General features: G+C 50.8%; 1 protein-coding gene across 2 annotated transcripts in view; it reads right to left on the bottom strand.

Annotated features, from left to right (window-relative positions):
* Positions 1-15216, bottom strand: part of CIAO1 (cytosolic iron-sulfur assembly component 1) — a 172027-nt gene that overhangs the window by 122530 nt on the left and 34281 nt on the right. For both annotated transcript variants that reach the window (XM_029604459.1, XM_029604458.1), the window contains exons 2-3: positions 7401-7588; positions 6943-7091 (exon numbers count right to left, since the gene is read on the bottom strand). In XM_029604459.1, the coding sequence (XP_029460319.1) occupies positions 6943-7091; positions 7401-7539 (288 nt within the window). In that variant the 5' untranslated portion in view covers positions 7540-7588. The remainder of the gene's footprint in view (positions 1-6942; positions 7092-7400; positions 7589-15216) is intronic.

Raw genomic sequence — 15216 nt, 5'->3', positions numbered from 1 at the left:
ACTAGCGTAGCACTGCGGGCGGGATCCTGGACTGATCCTTGGTACTACAGGAACGAAATTATCAGGTAAGAAACTAATTTTCCTTTCCCTGTACGTACCAGGATCAGTCCAGGACACCTGGGATGTACCAGAGCTAACTTACCGAGGGTGGGAAGCAGAGAGTTCCGCTCAGAGAACCCTCACTCCAAACCCCCCAGTTTCAGCAGCCTGAACATCCCACCGGCAATGTGTAATGAAGGTATGCCACGAGTTCCAGGTAGCCGCCCTGCAAATCTCTTGAGGCTACACCCGGGAAGATTCCGCTCAAGCCGCAGCATGAGACCGCGACGAATGAGCCCGAAGACCCACAGGCGGTGAATTGCCCCGCACTAAGTACGCGGAGCCAACGGCCTCCTTAGACCAACGGGCGATCTTCGTGCAGGACGCCGCAGAACCTTCCTGTGGACCCGAAGTCAGCACAAACAGATGATCCGTCACCCGAGAAGGATAAGTGACCTTTAGATAGCGAAGAAGAGAGATTCGCACATCCAGGTTTCTTAAGGTCTTCGTTTTCGTGTCCGAAGACTCCCCAACCGCAAAAACGGCAAGCTCTACCGAATGATGCAAAACGGAAAACCGAGACGACTTTGGGCAGGAAGGAAGGAATCGTCCGCAACGAAACTCCCGAATCGGAAAGCGCTAGAGGGGCTCCCGATAGGACAGAGCCTACGATTCCGAGATACGGTGAGCCGACGTAATCGCCACCAGGAATACGGTCTTCAACATGAGATCCCTGATCGTAGAACGCTTCAGGGGCTCAAACAGCGCTGAGCCGAAGGCGGTAAGCACCCAGTTGAGATTCCAAGAAGGACCAAGGGGCCACAAAGGAGGACGGAGGAGTGTAGCCCCCCTAAGGAAATGAGAAATATCCGGGTGAAGAGCCAGGGAGGTTCCCTGGACCTTACCTCGTAAACAACCAAGCGCCGCCACTTGGACCCGTAGAGAACGGCACGCTAAGCCTTTAGCCAGCCCCGCCTGGAGAAAAGCCAGAATATCGGACATAGCAGCGGAAGTGGGATCCAGACTCCGCTCCACGCACCATTCCGCAAAGACTACCCCGACCCGGACATAAGCCAGGGACGTAGAACTGCTTCCTGAACCTCAGCAGCGTAGCAACTACCGCGTCCGAGTAACCTTTTCTCTGCCACAGACTCCTCTCAAAAGTCAGGCCGCAAGACAGAGGGGATCCGCATCCTCCAAACAGGCGGGGCCCTGATGAAGGAGCCCCGCGAACCCCCGGAGACGAAGGGGTGCCGCAACCGACAACTGGACGAGGTCTGCGAACCACAGACGGCGCGGCCACTCCAGTGCTACCAAAATCACGTTGGACGGGAGCAATCCTATGCGCCGCAGAATCTTGCCGAGCATGGGCCACGGCGGGAACACGTACAGACGCACATCCGTCGGCCAGGGAATCACCAACACGTCGACCCCTTCTGCTCCCCTTCTCGACTCCGACTGTAAACCTCGGGGCGATTGCGTTGTGCCACGTGGCCATCAGGCCCATGTGGGGCATTCCCCAGGACTTGCAAATGAAGAGGAACGGCTCTTCCCAATTCCCACTCTCTGGGATTGAGGAGGTGACGGTTGAGAAAAAAACCGCCTGGACATTGTCGACCCTGGCAACGTGGGAGGCTGCGATGCTGCCGAGATTAGCTCTGACCCTGACATCAAGAGCTGCGCCTCTACAGCCACCTGTGGACTCCTTGTCCCTCCTTGATGATTGATGTAGGTCACGGTGGTTGCGTTGTCCGATAATACTCGGACCGCCATTCCCCGTACTAACGGTAAGAAGGCTTGTAGAGCCAGACGGACCACTCTGGTCTCTAGTTGGCTGATAGACCACTGGGCTTGAGACGCTGACCATAGCCCCGGGACCGACCTCCCTAGGCAAACTGCTCCCCAGCCGGAGAGACTGGCATCCGTGGTCACCACCGCCCAATCGGGTACCAGCAGGGACACACCACAAGCTTGGAATTGTGCCACCCACGCAGGCTGGATCTCGCTTGGCCCTCGAGTGGAAGAGGCAGGAAGAACTCCTTCGAGACCGGCTACCATCGGGATAGAAAAGGACGACTGCAACGGCCGCCGATGAACGAGCACCCAGGGAACCATGGCGAGTGTTGAAGTCATCGAAACCAGGACCGTCAGACAATCGCAGACCCAAGGACCGGGAAGAGACAGCAACCGCCTCACCTGAGACAGTAGCTTGCACCTGCGTTCCTGGGGTAGGAACAGTTTGCCCTGTCTCTTGTTGAAGACCGCTCCGAGGAATTCTAGGGTCTGGGTCGGTACCCGTTGACTCTTGCCGAAATTGATTACCCAGCCTAGAGACTGCAAGATCTGTAGGACCCGGGCCACCGCCCGTCGACACTGACCCTCGGACTTTGCGCGAATCAGCCAGTCGTCCCGGCAAGGATGAACCAGGAAGCCTTCCCAGCGTAGCTGCGCCGCCCCCACCATCATCACTTTCGTGAATGTGCAGGGAGCTGTTGCGCGAGCAAACGGCAGCGCCTGGAAACAATAGGGACGTCCCAGCATGCAGAACCTCAGGAATTTCTGGGACTCCGGTCGAAGTCCCACGTGAAGGGACGCTTCCGTAAGATCTAGGGAAGCCAAGAATGTGCCCGGGCACACCGAAGCAATCCCCGAACGAATCTTCTCCCACGCAGGCATCTGATCACGCCTTTGAGATCCAGGATCGGTCTTGACGTGCCGTCTTTCTTTGGAACGATGAAGCGAATGGAGCAACGGCCGTCGCCATGCTGATGGATCGGGACCGGAACCACAGCTCCTGAACTTCCAAGCGCCGGATGGTGCCTAGCGTTGCCGCCTCCTACTCCGGAGCTTTGCAAGGAGCGACGAGAAACTTGTCCGCTGGGGTTCGAACAAATCTGACGCGTAGCCGCGACTTAACACACCGAAGACCCACTGGTCCGCCGTAACGCTGGCCTCGTCCTCGAAAACCAACATTAACCGCACCCCAACAATTTGGACCACTTACAGAGGCTGCGGCGAGGGCATACCGAACCGCTGCCCCCGAAAGGACTGTTGTCACTGAGGGGTCCGGGGGGGAGAATACCCATACGAGGGTCCCGACGAACGTGGAGGACGCGACTACCTGGGATCGCAGTTCCGAAACCAGAGGAGGCGCCTCGCTGATCCGGGCGAGACCATAGCTCTGGCGGCCGTCCGGAGCAAGTCATACAGAGAATCTGCGGTGATCCGCATGCCGCGCCTCCTCTTCCGACAGATCCGCGTGGGCCTGGAGAACCTGGGTCCACCGGAACCCAGCACACAGCGCAAAGTTACTACAAATCGCCGCGCGCCCCCCAAGGCCGACACCTGAAAAACCCTTGCATAAGCTGGAGTTCCATTGTCCTATCCTGGATATCCTTGAAAACGGCTGCTCCTGTAACCGGGATCGTTGACCTCGTAGTTACCGCCGACACCGCTGCGTCCACTCTGGGAACCCGAAGAAGCTCCAGAGTATCTGCTGGTAATGGATACAACTTGACCATGGCTCTACTCACTTTCAGGCCCCGCTCCGGGGTATCCCATTCCCGGAATAAAATGTCCGCAGCCGAAAAAGGGGAACGGGAAGGCCACTGCTGGACCGGTGAGCTGGAAAAGACCGGATCCATCTTGGCCCCCGGTCAAGACTCCATCTGTGGGCCTCCACCCCAAATTACTGCAGGATGGCCGGGAAAAAAGGGCCAACTCCTCCCATGGGAACAAGCGGACTACTCTGGGGTCAACTCCATCCACTGCTGTACCTGTGCTGGTACCTGGCAGGTCTGACCCCCCCTTCCTCCGGCTCCTCAGCGCCCCCCCAGCCGGGGCTGCGTCCTCCGAACAGGAGGAGCCGGAGTCCGTCTCCTGCGGGCTGCCCGGCACCGGGCACTTCTGCCTTGGAGGACCGGAGGGCTCCGGAGTCCGTCTCCTGCGGTCTGCCCGCACCGGGCACTTCCGCTTTGGAGGATCGTAGGGCTTTTCAGATCCTTTCCCCGCTTTCCTCCTCTGCTGCCTTGATCTTTTGCACTTCAGGAAATCCGAAGAAAAGGGGAGGCCTCCGAAACAGAGGAGGCCCCTTCCATCTAAACCGGAGAAGCAGCCCCCCCCCCTCCCCGGGGAGGGCTTCCCGGGGGCTCGCTGCTGCGGGGAAGATCCGGAGGGAGACCTCCATTTTCTAAGGCCTTCAGCGCGGCCTGACTAACTGCACCTAAAATGGCCGCCGTTCCCACGCTTAGCGGGAACGGCGCTCAGCGGGACGAAACAGCTGAGCTATCCCCTGCCTGCTCATCACACGGCAGCCCCGACGCTGGTCGAATCCGCGCTCACCGACCTGTCTCGGACGGCCCCCGCCGCCCGAGACCCGTGAAAAAACACACGCTGTCCCTATACAGGTGTGTGCGCCGGGCCGCACACGCAGCAGGAGGCTCCACGCGGCATCCCCCACGCGACTGGCACGTGCCCAGAAGGGATCTGCAGTATCAAAAAATTCACCTCCCCCACGGAAGGAAGCCACGAAGGACGGAGAACCGGCATCCCCCACACGACCGGCCAGTGCCCAGAAGGGATCTACAGTAAAAATCAACCCCCCCCGGAACGAAGCCGCGAAGGACGGAGAGCCGGCGAGTCGAGGAAGCCGCAAAGTAAAAACAAAACAGTTTTTTTTTTTTTTTTTTTTTTTTACTTGCGCTTGCCGCTTGGATGCTGTCCCTGGTCCTGACGTGCCTGCTCCAGCGGGGGTGAGTGAACCGGGCTCCCCGGTGTCACCCCCGACGCTGCTGCCAGCAAGGGCCGGGTCCTCGACCCTCAGCAGCGGCCTCTACCAGGGGGGGATGGTCCCCTCAGAACCTCCCAACCCCCCTGGGAGGCTCTCAGGACGAGGGAGTCTTCTTTCTTTAGAAGAAAACATTTCCAAAACCAAAATCTTCTTTATCTAGATGAAAAGTTTCCAAAACCAAATTTAAAGAAAAAAATTCCAAAAAACCTGACTAACTACCAGAATCAGTGCAGGCCGAGGCTGTGACCGCACCTGCACCACCTACTGGAGACAGAGTAAGACTGAGGGGCTGTGACTGGCACAGGGGCATATATGGCTCCGCCCACAAGTTTTGCTCTGTCTCCACCTACTGGTGCGGAGTCACAACCCAGATGTCCTGGACTGATCCTGGTACGTACAGGGAACAGGGCTTATGTGTCCTGCATCCACTTTTTATTCACTCTCTTTCTTTTTTTCCCCAAGTAAAGCCCTCTTCAGATCAAAGTCTGGAATCACTGTACTTCTGGGGGGGGGAGGGTGACCGGCCCACCGGTAAACTTTCCCCCAAGACCAAAAGGGACACTAATCCGGGTAAAACAATGAGAGCCAAGCTCTCAGTGCCTGCCTGTACACTGCACTAGCAAAACCAACAAACAACTGCTACAAAAATATCAACTTTTTTTTTTTTTTTTTACACTAAGCAAGGAAGAGAATAAAACCAGTTGATCTAGCCAGCACAGTTATAAAAATCATAAAGAACACCTGAAAGATTGTTTTAGTCAGAACAGACAGGACCGCAGGTTATGCCTCTCAATCTGCTGGAGTCAGAGGAAATACTGAAGGATGGCAGGTGGCACACCAGTATATCTAGGGGGTGCTTTCAGTTTTCTCTCTGACTCCATCTGCTGGAGGGGAGGCATAATCCAGCAGTCTGGACTGATCCTGGTACGTACAGGGAATGGAAGATGCCTGGGAGCGGAGCCTAGCCAAACAGCTGCTCAACCCGCCATGCCTGTGAAGGAGTTCAATTTCGTGAACCTCTGAAGACTGAGCAACTGAAAAGCCTCTCGTCTAACCCTGCCAGCAGTGAAACGCACAGCCATTTTTAATGTACTAATATTTGCAACGCAAACGGCACATAATGCGTAGTGACGCAGTTACGCACTAACATTTAGTGTAACGTGACTCCATTTTGGAATAATAATTTGTATTGTATTAATACGAACGCCGCTGTAAAATGTCTAACACGTCAGTTAAATGACGAAACAATAGTCTGATCATAAGCTACACCTACTAGAGGACCACGCTAGCTAATGCTTGTTCAGCAGTTTGTAAATTGTTTGTTCAGCAAAAACCAGAACGCATGTGTGAAAGATAAGAGTTGTAAAGTGCATAAAAGTTTGCTCCTAAGGGGGCGTGGCATGCAGTTGTACTGAGCCTTTGTCTTAGCTGCATCTTGCTGGCAATAAAAGTCTATCTTTACGGATCAGTTGTCTGGGCCTCCTTACTGACTAAAAAGAGACGGTTACACCTGCACTCTCTCCTCACCGAACTCCCCAGAGACGTGAGCGGGGCAGCTGAGGAAACAGACCCTTTTCCTGCTGTCTTCCTGTCACTTTTTTTTTTTTTTTAAAGTTAAAAATTTTTACCTGAGCTCAGCCTTGCCTGGCTGAGAGCAGCAACAGGTTCTGACTACGGGGGAAGAGGGCTAAAGCTTTCACCACCGAGCCTTTCTCAGCCTGCAACCGCTAATTGGAATTTAGGGCCACACCAGTCAAAGCTACTGGACTAAAGGCACTGGACTGAGGGAGGGACTGCATGATATCACCACAGGAGGCAAGCAGTGCTCCTTTCCAACTTTTTTTCTTTTTCTCCTTTTTTTCAATTTTTACTCACAGGGAAATGCATGTCTACCATCTGGTGGAGACGGAGAATATTGGTGGGCTGATGTCGGGGCAGGGCTATACAGCCGTGACATCAACTTTTGCTCCATCTCCATCTGCTGGCAGGAGTGCATAACCCACTCGTTCAGATTGACCTATCCGAATGCTAAGGAATAAGGATGGATCCCTAATCAGCAGCTGATGTGAAAGAGAAAGGAATGTCTGTGTGGGGTCTGATGAGAATTATAATACCTCAAACTGTGTCTGTTTTTTCTTCCAGATACATGTGGTGGCATCAAAGCTGGCCGATGCCAAATAGTTCCCACAGGGGGACCAGGCTACCTTCCGCACTGTCCTCTGATGCCCCTCACTCAGCACGGACTTACAAATCCAGGTATCACCTACAAGAAAACCAAGATATGTATGAGCAAAAAGTGTCTCGCTATGCCAGTTCCGGAGGGTAAGGCACAAGGAATCTATGCATCAGGCAGAAAGACAGGGCCTGCAGAAATCTCATGGAGGTGAGGCCTGAAAGTCAGAACTTTTAGAAAAAAAAAAAGCTTCAGAACATAGAAAAATAAAAGCAAAAAGCTTGTGAGAGAGTTTCCTTGTACAAATGCAAAACAAAACCTACCTGACTTAATTCAGACAGACAGTTCTGGTGGCTGAAGAGCACATCTCTCAGCTTCCAACCCTGTTTATGAACCTACCTTCCTTGCCCCAGATCTTGATGGTGCGGTCTCCTCCACAGGATGCTAAAAGGGTCCCTGTGGGGTTCCAGGCCAGAAACCAGCAGCGCGAGTCTGGGTGGGCGGAGAGGCGAGAGAGCAAAGTGAGTGAGTCCTTCATGTTCAAACTTTTCAAGGGGAAGTACGTCTCACTGCTGTTCTAGAGATCACTGAAAGAAAATGTTTTAAGAAGTAATTTAAAAGCATTTACTTCACTCAAACTTAAGGCAAAAAAACAGAACAGAAACAAACACAAGAACATAAGAAAATGCCATACTGGGTCAGACCAAGGGTACATTAAGCCCAGCATCCTGCTTCCAACAGTGGCCAATCCAGGCCACAAGAACCTGGCAAGTACCCAAAAACTAAGTCTATTCCATGTTACCATTGCTAATGGCAGTGGCTATTCTCTAGGTGAACTTAATAGCAGGTAATGGACTTCTCCTCCAAGAACTTATCCAATCCTTTTTTAAACACAGCTATACTAACTGCACTAACCACATCCTCTGGCAACAAATTCCAGAGTTTAATTGTGCGTTGAGTAAAAAAGAACTTTCTCCGATTAGTTTTATCAGAATAATATTTTTATTGGTAACGTCAAACAGAAGCAACCAAATCGCTCACAAAACAGCCTGAACAATATTGACAGTGAACATGTAAACTTGATGAACAGTTGAACAAAAAGGACCTCTGGTTTGCCACCACCTGACCCACCTTTTTTTTTTTTTCGGTTTTCATATTTACCTTACAGACAGCCCTAATCCCATCCTCCCTACCATCCCCAACCCCCAACCAACAACCAACATCCATTCCTCAGTCATCCAGACACACACACACACACACACTTTATGTACCCCCCTCCCCCCCTTGAACTGCCCATTCAGACGTGTATCCATTCTCCCGCAGGTCATCTCCGATTAGTTTTAAATGTGCCCCATGCTAACTTCATGGAGTTCCCCCTAGTCTTTCTACTATCCGAAAGAGTAAATAACCGATTCACATCAACCCGTTCTAGACCTCTCATGATTTTAAACACCTCTATCATATCCCCCCTCAGTCGTCTCTTCTCCAAGCTGAAAAGTCCTAACCTCTTTAGTCTTTCCTCATAGGGGAGTTGTTCCATTCCCCTTATCATTTTGGTAGCCCTTCTCTGTCCCTTCTCCATCGCAATTATATCTTTTTTGAGATGCGACGACCAGAATTGTACACAGTATTCAAGGTACGGTCTCACCATGGAGCGATACAGAGGCATTATGACATTTTCCGTTTTATTCACCATTCCCTTTCTAATAATTCCCAACATTCTGTTTGCTTTTTTGACTGCCGCAGCACACTGAACCGACGATTTCAATGTGTTATCCACTATGAAACCTAGATCTCTTTCTTGGGTTGTAGCACCTAATATGGAACCCAACATTGTGTAATTTTAGCATGGGTTATTTTTCCCTATATGCATCACCTTGCACTTATCCACATTAAATTTCATCTGCCATTTGGATGCCCAATTTTCCAGTCTCACAAGGTCTTCCTGCAATTTATCACAATCTGCTTGTGATTTAACTACTCTGAACAATTTTGTGTCATCTGCAAATTTGATTATCTCACTCGTCGTATTTCTTTCCAGATCATTTATAAATATACAAGCCGTTAAGCCCGTTAAAACGGGCTACATTAACATTTTTTTGGATCATTTCCTTCCCCCTCATTCTCCCTCCCACCTCCCCCCACTCTCTCCTCTCTCCCCTCAGTCACTACTCTCTCTTCCCCCCTCCCTCCTCCCCCTCTCCCCTCAGTCACTCCTCCCTCCTCTCAGTCACTCCCCCAGTCACTCTTCTCTCCCCCTCCCCCAGTCACTCCTCTCTCCCCCCTCCCTCCTCCCCTCAGTCACTCCTCTCTCCCTCCTCCCCTCAGTCACTCCTCTCTCCCCCTCCCCCCTCCCCTGAGTCAGTCCTCTCTCCCCCTCCCTCCTGCCCTCAGTCAGTCCTCTCTCCCCCTCCCTCCTCCCCTCAGTCAGTCCTCTCTCCCCCTTCCTCCTCCCCCCTGAGTCACTCCTCTCTCTCCCCCCGAGTCACTCCTCTCTCCCCGTCCCTCCCTGAGTCACTCCTCCCCCCCCCCTCCTCCCCTGAGTCACTCCTCCCTCCTCCCCTGAGTCACTCCTCCCTCCTCCCCTCAGTAGATCTCCGGGGTGTTCCTTCCGTCCGTCTGTCCCTCCCTCGCGCGCATGCTGCCGCCGCCGCCGCTCCGGGTCTTCGGGCCGCCGCTCCTGCCGCTCCGGGTCTTCGGGCCGGTGCCACCGCCGCTCCTGCTCTTCGGGCCGCCGCTCCTGCCGCTCCTGGTCTTCGGGCCACCGCCGCCGCTCCGGGTCTTCGGGCCGCCGCCGCCGCTCCGGGTCTTCGGGCCGCTGCTGCCGCTCCGGGTCTGCCGCCGCTCCAGCCCTTCGGACCGGTGCCACCGCCACTCCTACAGCGCCATTTTTATTTTTAAGAGGCACACTGTGACCGACGTGCTCGCATGCGCGGTAGAGCTGCTCTCTACTGCGCATTTGCGGCACGTCGGTCAACCTTCATTTATTAGGTTGATTGAAAAGTAAGGGTCCCTGAGGCACTCCACTGTCCACTCCCTTCCACTGAGAAAATTGTCCATTTAATCCTACTCTCTGTTTCCTGTCTTTTAGCCAGTTTGCAATCCACGAAAGGACATCGCCACCTATCCCATGACTTTTTACTTTTCCTAGAAGCCTCTCATGAGGAACTTTGTCAAACGCCTTCTGAAAATCCAAGTATACTATATCTACCGGTTCACCTTTATCCACATGTTTATTAACTCCTTCAAAAAAGTGAAGCAGATTTGTGAGGCAAGACTTGCCCTGGGTAAAGCCATGCTGACTTTGTTCCATTAAACCATGTCTTTCTATATATTCTGTGATTTTGATGTTTAGAACACTTTCCACTATTTTTCCTGGCACTGAATTCAGGCTAACCAGTCTGTAGTTTCCCGGATCGTCCCTGGAGCCCTTTTTAAATATTGGGGTTACATTTGCTATCCTCCAGTCTTCAGGTACAATGGATGATTTTAATGATAAGTTACAAATTTTTACTAACAGGTCTGAAATTTCATTTTTTAGTTCCTTCAGAACTCTGGGGTGTATACCGTCCGGTCCGAGTGATTTATTACTCTTCAGTTTGTTAATCAGGCCTACCACATCTTCTAGGTTCACCGTGATTTGATTCAGTCCATTTATTTATTTATTTATTTAACACTTTTCTATACCGACCTTCATGGTGGAGACCATATCAGGTCGGTTCACATCGAATAGGGGAACTGAACCAAGAACAGTAACCAAAAACAAAAGGTTGAACATGAAAAAGCAAAGTTACATTTAACAGGGAAATTAAACTTGGAGGCATAGACTGCTGGAAGGAAGGAAAGGCTAGAGATAGCGGAGAAATTATTAGAATAAACAGAGCAGTCAGGAGGCTCTTATTCTGGGCTTAGGGGTAAAATGGAAATCCATTGCTCCTAAAGGAAGTTCTGTCGACTATTGTGTGTCATGGGTATCTGAGAAGGCTTGGCGGAAAAGCCAGGTCTTAAGTTTTTTCTTGAATGTTGGTAGGCAGGGCTCCATTCTGAGGTCAGCTGGGATGTCGTTCCAGATAGTTGGGCCTGCTGTTGAAAAGGATCGGTCTTTAGTTGAGATGAGGCGTGTGGCTTTTGTAGGTGGGGTCTGTAGGGTTCCTTTATATATTTCTCTAGTCGGTCTGTTGGTGAGGTGGAGATTGAGGGGGAATTCGAGGTCCAGATGCAAGTGATTGTAGATGACTTTGTGGATTAAAGTGAGTGATTTGTGGAGGATTCTGTACTTCACTGGGAGCCAGTGTAGGTTACGTAGGATGGGCGATATGTGTTCTCCCCGGTTGGTGTTAGTCAAGATTCTTGCGGCAGCGTTCTGTATCAACTGTAGCGGCTTGGTGGTAGAGCTGGGGAGTCCCAAGAGGAGTGCACTGCAGTAGTCGATTTTAGCAAATATCAAGGCTTGCAGGACTGTTCTGAAGTCGTGGAAAAAAAGTAGGGGTTTGAGTCTTTTTAGGACTTGAAGCCTGTAGAAACAATCTTTGGTTGTGGTGTTGATCATTTTCTTGAGGTTTAAGCGGTTGTCTAGTAACACCCCGAGATCTTGTACGTGGGTATGCATGAGCTGGGTGTTAAGGATGGTCTGTGGGAGTGGGTTGTCTTGGTTAGAGGAGATGAGGAGGAGTTCGGTCTTGGATGCGTTAAGGACCAAGTTGAGGCTGTTAAGAAGGGTGGTGATCCGATTTAGGCAGTTGTTCCAGAGTGAGAGTGATTTTGCGATGGATTCTGTTATCGGAATCAAAATCTGCACGTCATCTGCATACAGAAAATGAATAAGGTTAAGGTCTGTTAGAAGCTGACAGAGTGGGAGGAGGTATATATTAAAGAGAGTGGGTGATAACGATGATCCTTGGGGTACTCCGAGTGAGGACCTTGTTGAAGGAGATTCTTTATTATTTATTTTAACTTTGTAACTTCTGTTACTAAGGAAAGACGTGAACCAACTGAGGGCTGAACCTGATATACCTATTTCTGCTAGGAGAGTCAGAAGGATGGTGTGGTTGACGGTGTCGAAGGCTGCCGAGATGTCCAATAGAACTAGGAGGAAGGAATGGCCCTTGTCTAATCCCAGAATGATATGGTCTGTTAAGGAAATGAGGAGTGTTTCTGTATTGCGAGATTGCGGAATCCGTATTGGGAGGGGAATAGGATGTTGTGATCCTCTAGATATTCTGATAGCTGAGTGTTAACCAGTTTCTCTGTAAGTTTGGCTAAGAACGGTAGATTTGAGATGGGGCGGAAGTTAGCAGGTTCTTTGGGGTCTAAGTTATGCTTCTTGAGGAGGGGTTTAAGGGAAGCGGATTTTAAGCTATCTGGGTATCTCCCTTGAGCTAATGAGCAGTTTATAATATTAGCTAGAGGTCCTGCAATCATGTTTGGAATCAGTAGCAGGAGTTTGGATGGTATATTGTCTGCTGGATGGCTAGATGGTTTCTGTTTCTTAAGGAGAGATTCAATCTCCCCGGGAGATGTCAGATCGAAGTTGTCGAGCTTGATTCCAGTATGGGAGTGAGTGGTGGAGAATGTAGAGTATGTGGTGGTGTTGGTTGGTAGGAGAGCCAGGGTATTTGTGATCTTCTGTTGAAAGAAAGAAGCAAGTTCATTGGCCTTGGATTGTGCTATATCATCAGGTATCGTTGGTGGGGATGACTTTGTGATTTGTGACACATAAGAGAAAAGTGCCTTGGCGTCATATTGGAGGTTGTGGATTTTACTTGCATAGTATTCTCTTTTTGACTTTAGGATTGAGGTCCTATAATGGTGTAGGGTTCCTTTGTAAGATGAGAGTGTGACAGAGTTGGGGGCTTTGCGCCATCTATTTTCTTTGTGGCGAAGGATTTGTTTCATCCGTATTAGCTCCGTGGAGAACCATGGTTGTTTTCCTTTCTTTTCAAGGTTTATTGTTTTGGAGACTGCAGGGCATATCTTGTTAGCTACTGCTTCCGTGATGTTGTGCCATGAAAGAACTGCCGATTCAGAGTTGGATAAGTCCAGGTTTGAGAGTTCTTTCGTAAGATGGTCGCTGAGAGTCTCGGATGAACATGTTTTCCTGTAGTGAATGGTGGACTGAGGTTGCGGGCTGTAAGTTTGTTGTTTAGCGGCGATCTTGGTGGTTATCAGAAAGTGATCTGACCAGGGTACTGGAGTGCAGGTGGGTGTCGATGAGCAACTGAATTTTGAGTTGATGAAGATGAGATCCAACGTGTGTCCTCCTTTGTGAGTGGGGTTGTTGACGATTTGCGTGAATCCCATTGCACTGAGGGAATTGAGGAGGGTTTCGCAGTTGGGGGAGAGGGGAGAAGCGTCGGTATGTAAGTTAAAGTCTCCCATGATCATGGTAGGGAGATCAAAGTCGATGTGCTTTACTATGGATTCGATGAGGGGAGAGGTGTCCGCTTCAAGTAATCCTGGAGGAGCATAGACTAGTAGTAGTTGCAGATGTTGTGATTTGACTAAGCCCAGTTCCAGTTTGGACTCGGACTTGATTGTATGTGGGATAAGTTTGAGTTCTTTTTTGGTTGCTAGTAGTAAGCCTCCCCCTCGTTTTTTGTGTCTGTGGGTTGATAGTATTTCATACTTGTGTATAGGTAATTGGTTGATGAGCGCGATGTCGGAGTTTTTTAGCCATGTTTCTGTGATGGCACAGATATCGGGTTCTGAGTCCAGTAGATAATCGTTGAGGATGTGCGTCTTTTTAGTCAGTGATTGTGCATTAAATAGAGTAACCGAGAGTAGTGTGAGTCCTAAGAACTGGGTAAGAGGGGTGATCATGATTGGTATGAGGGAGCTGCGACTTCTTGATGGTAGTTCTGGGGTAGGATAGATGCTGGTTTGGCGACGGAGATGTCTGATTGGTATTTGGTTAATTAGTCTTTCTTCCCGTAGATGAGGTGGCAGGATTTGTTGTAGGAGTAGGATTTGCGGTGAAGGGGAATTAGGGTTCCGACCAGACGATGGCGTTGGCATAATGGGACTTGTAAAAATCGTGTTAATGCTCTGGTGTGGCTGGTGAATGCTGGAGCGCTTGGAGTCCCGCTGGTGTGGCTGGTGAATGCTGGAGCGCTTGGAGTCCCGCTGGTGTGGCTGGTGAATGCAGACGTGGCTGAGTGAGTGTCTGGATGTATGCTGGTGTGGATAGGCACTCAGTGGCTGCACGAAGGGGCGCACAAAGGGGCCAGCCCCTTTGTCGCGCTCCTTCGGCGCGCGACGCCTGTGTAGCAGCAGATTTAAAGCTCCCTCTCCGAGCTTTAATTGGCTGGGTCTGTTGCCGGGGGAGGGCCGGAGGGCCGATCGGAGGGGCGGTGCGTTGGTGCGAGCAGCGGCAGTGACTTGCCTCGTGGTCAGCGTCTGGGCTCGCCGTGGGTAAGGGATATCAAGGGCCTTACCCCGGCGGGTCTGGGCGCCGATCGCGCAGGCCTCCCTTCGCGGCGATGCAGGTAAGAGACGGCGGCGCCTGTGGAGCAGCAGATTTAAAGCTCCCTCTCCGAGCTTTAATTGGCTGGGTCTGTTCATTACCCATGAAAACCTTCTCCATTACGGGTACCTCCCCAACATCCTCTTCAGTAAACACCGAAGCAAAGAAATCATTTAATCTTTCCGCGATGGCCTTATCTTCTCTAAGTGCCCCTTTAACCCCGCGATCATCTAACAGTCCAACTGACTCCCTCACAGGCTTTCTGCTTCAGATATATTTAGTGTATAAAGTTTTTTGTTTTGCAATAAAGAAAACATTCAAGGAAACCGGCAGTGAAGGGATTACTCTGCACCTTCACTACCACAACTATATCATATACAACTTCATGAACTGTTCCTTCGATTATTCCCTACCTCCCCCTTCCCCCCCAACAATAGAACCAATAGTCATGCTGTTACAAGTCCAGTGTCCAGTGTCCACTGTCCAAAAGAAGGTCCAAGTCAATCATTTAAAATTAAACTCCTGGAACGATGTGGCAACGCCTGTAGATAAGCATCCCAGACTTCCAAAAAAAGTCTTCCATACGCATCAGCTGGTGCAAGTGATTTCTCCAAGTCCAAAACAAAGGGGGTTCTGCACTTCGCCACTGTATCAATATTACCTTTTTCCCCACATGACTTTAAAATAAACATTCCAAGCTTCCTTTTCTTCTCTGGGAGTTTTGGTAAACAGCCAAACAAAAAAACCATGGGC

The sequence above is a fragment of the Rhinatrema bivittatum genome, chromosome 5 (assembly GCF_901001135.1).
Source record: "Rhinatrema bivittatum chromosome 5, aRhiBiv1.1, whole genome shotgun sequence".
NCBI lineage: Eukaryota > Metazoa > Chordata > Amphibia > Gymnophiona > Rhinatrematidae > Rhinatrema > Rhinatrema bivittatum.
Note: the sequence above shows the minus strand (reverse complement) of the source record. Positions and strands in the feature narration are given on the sequence as shown.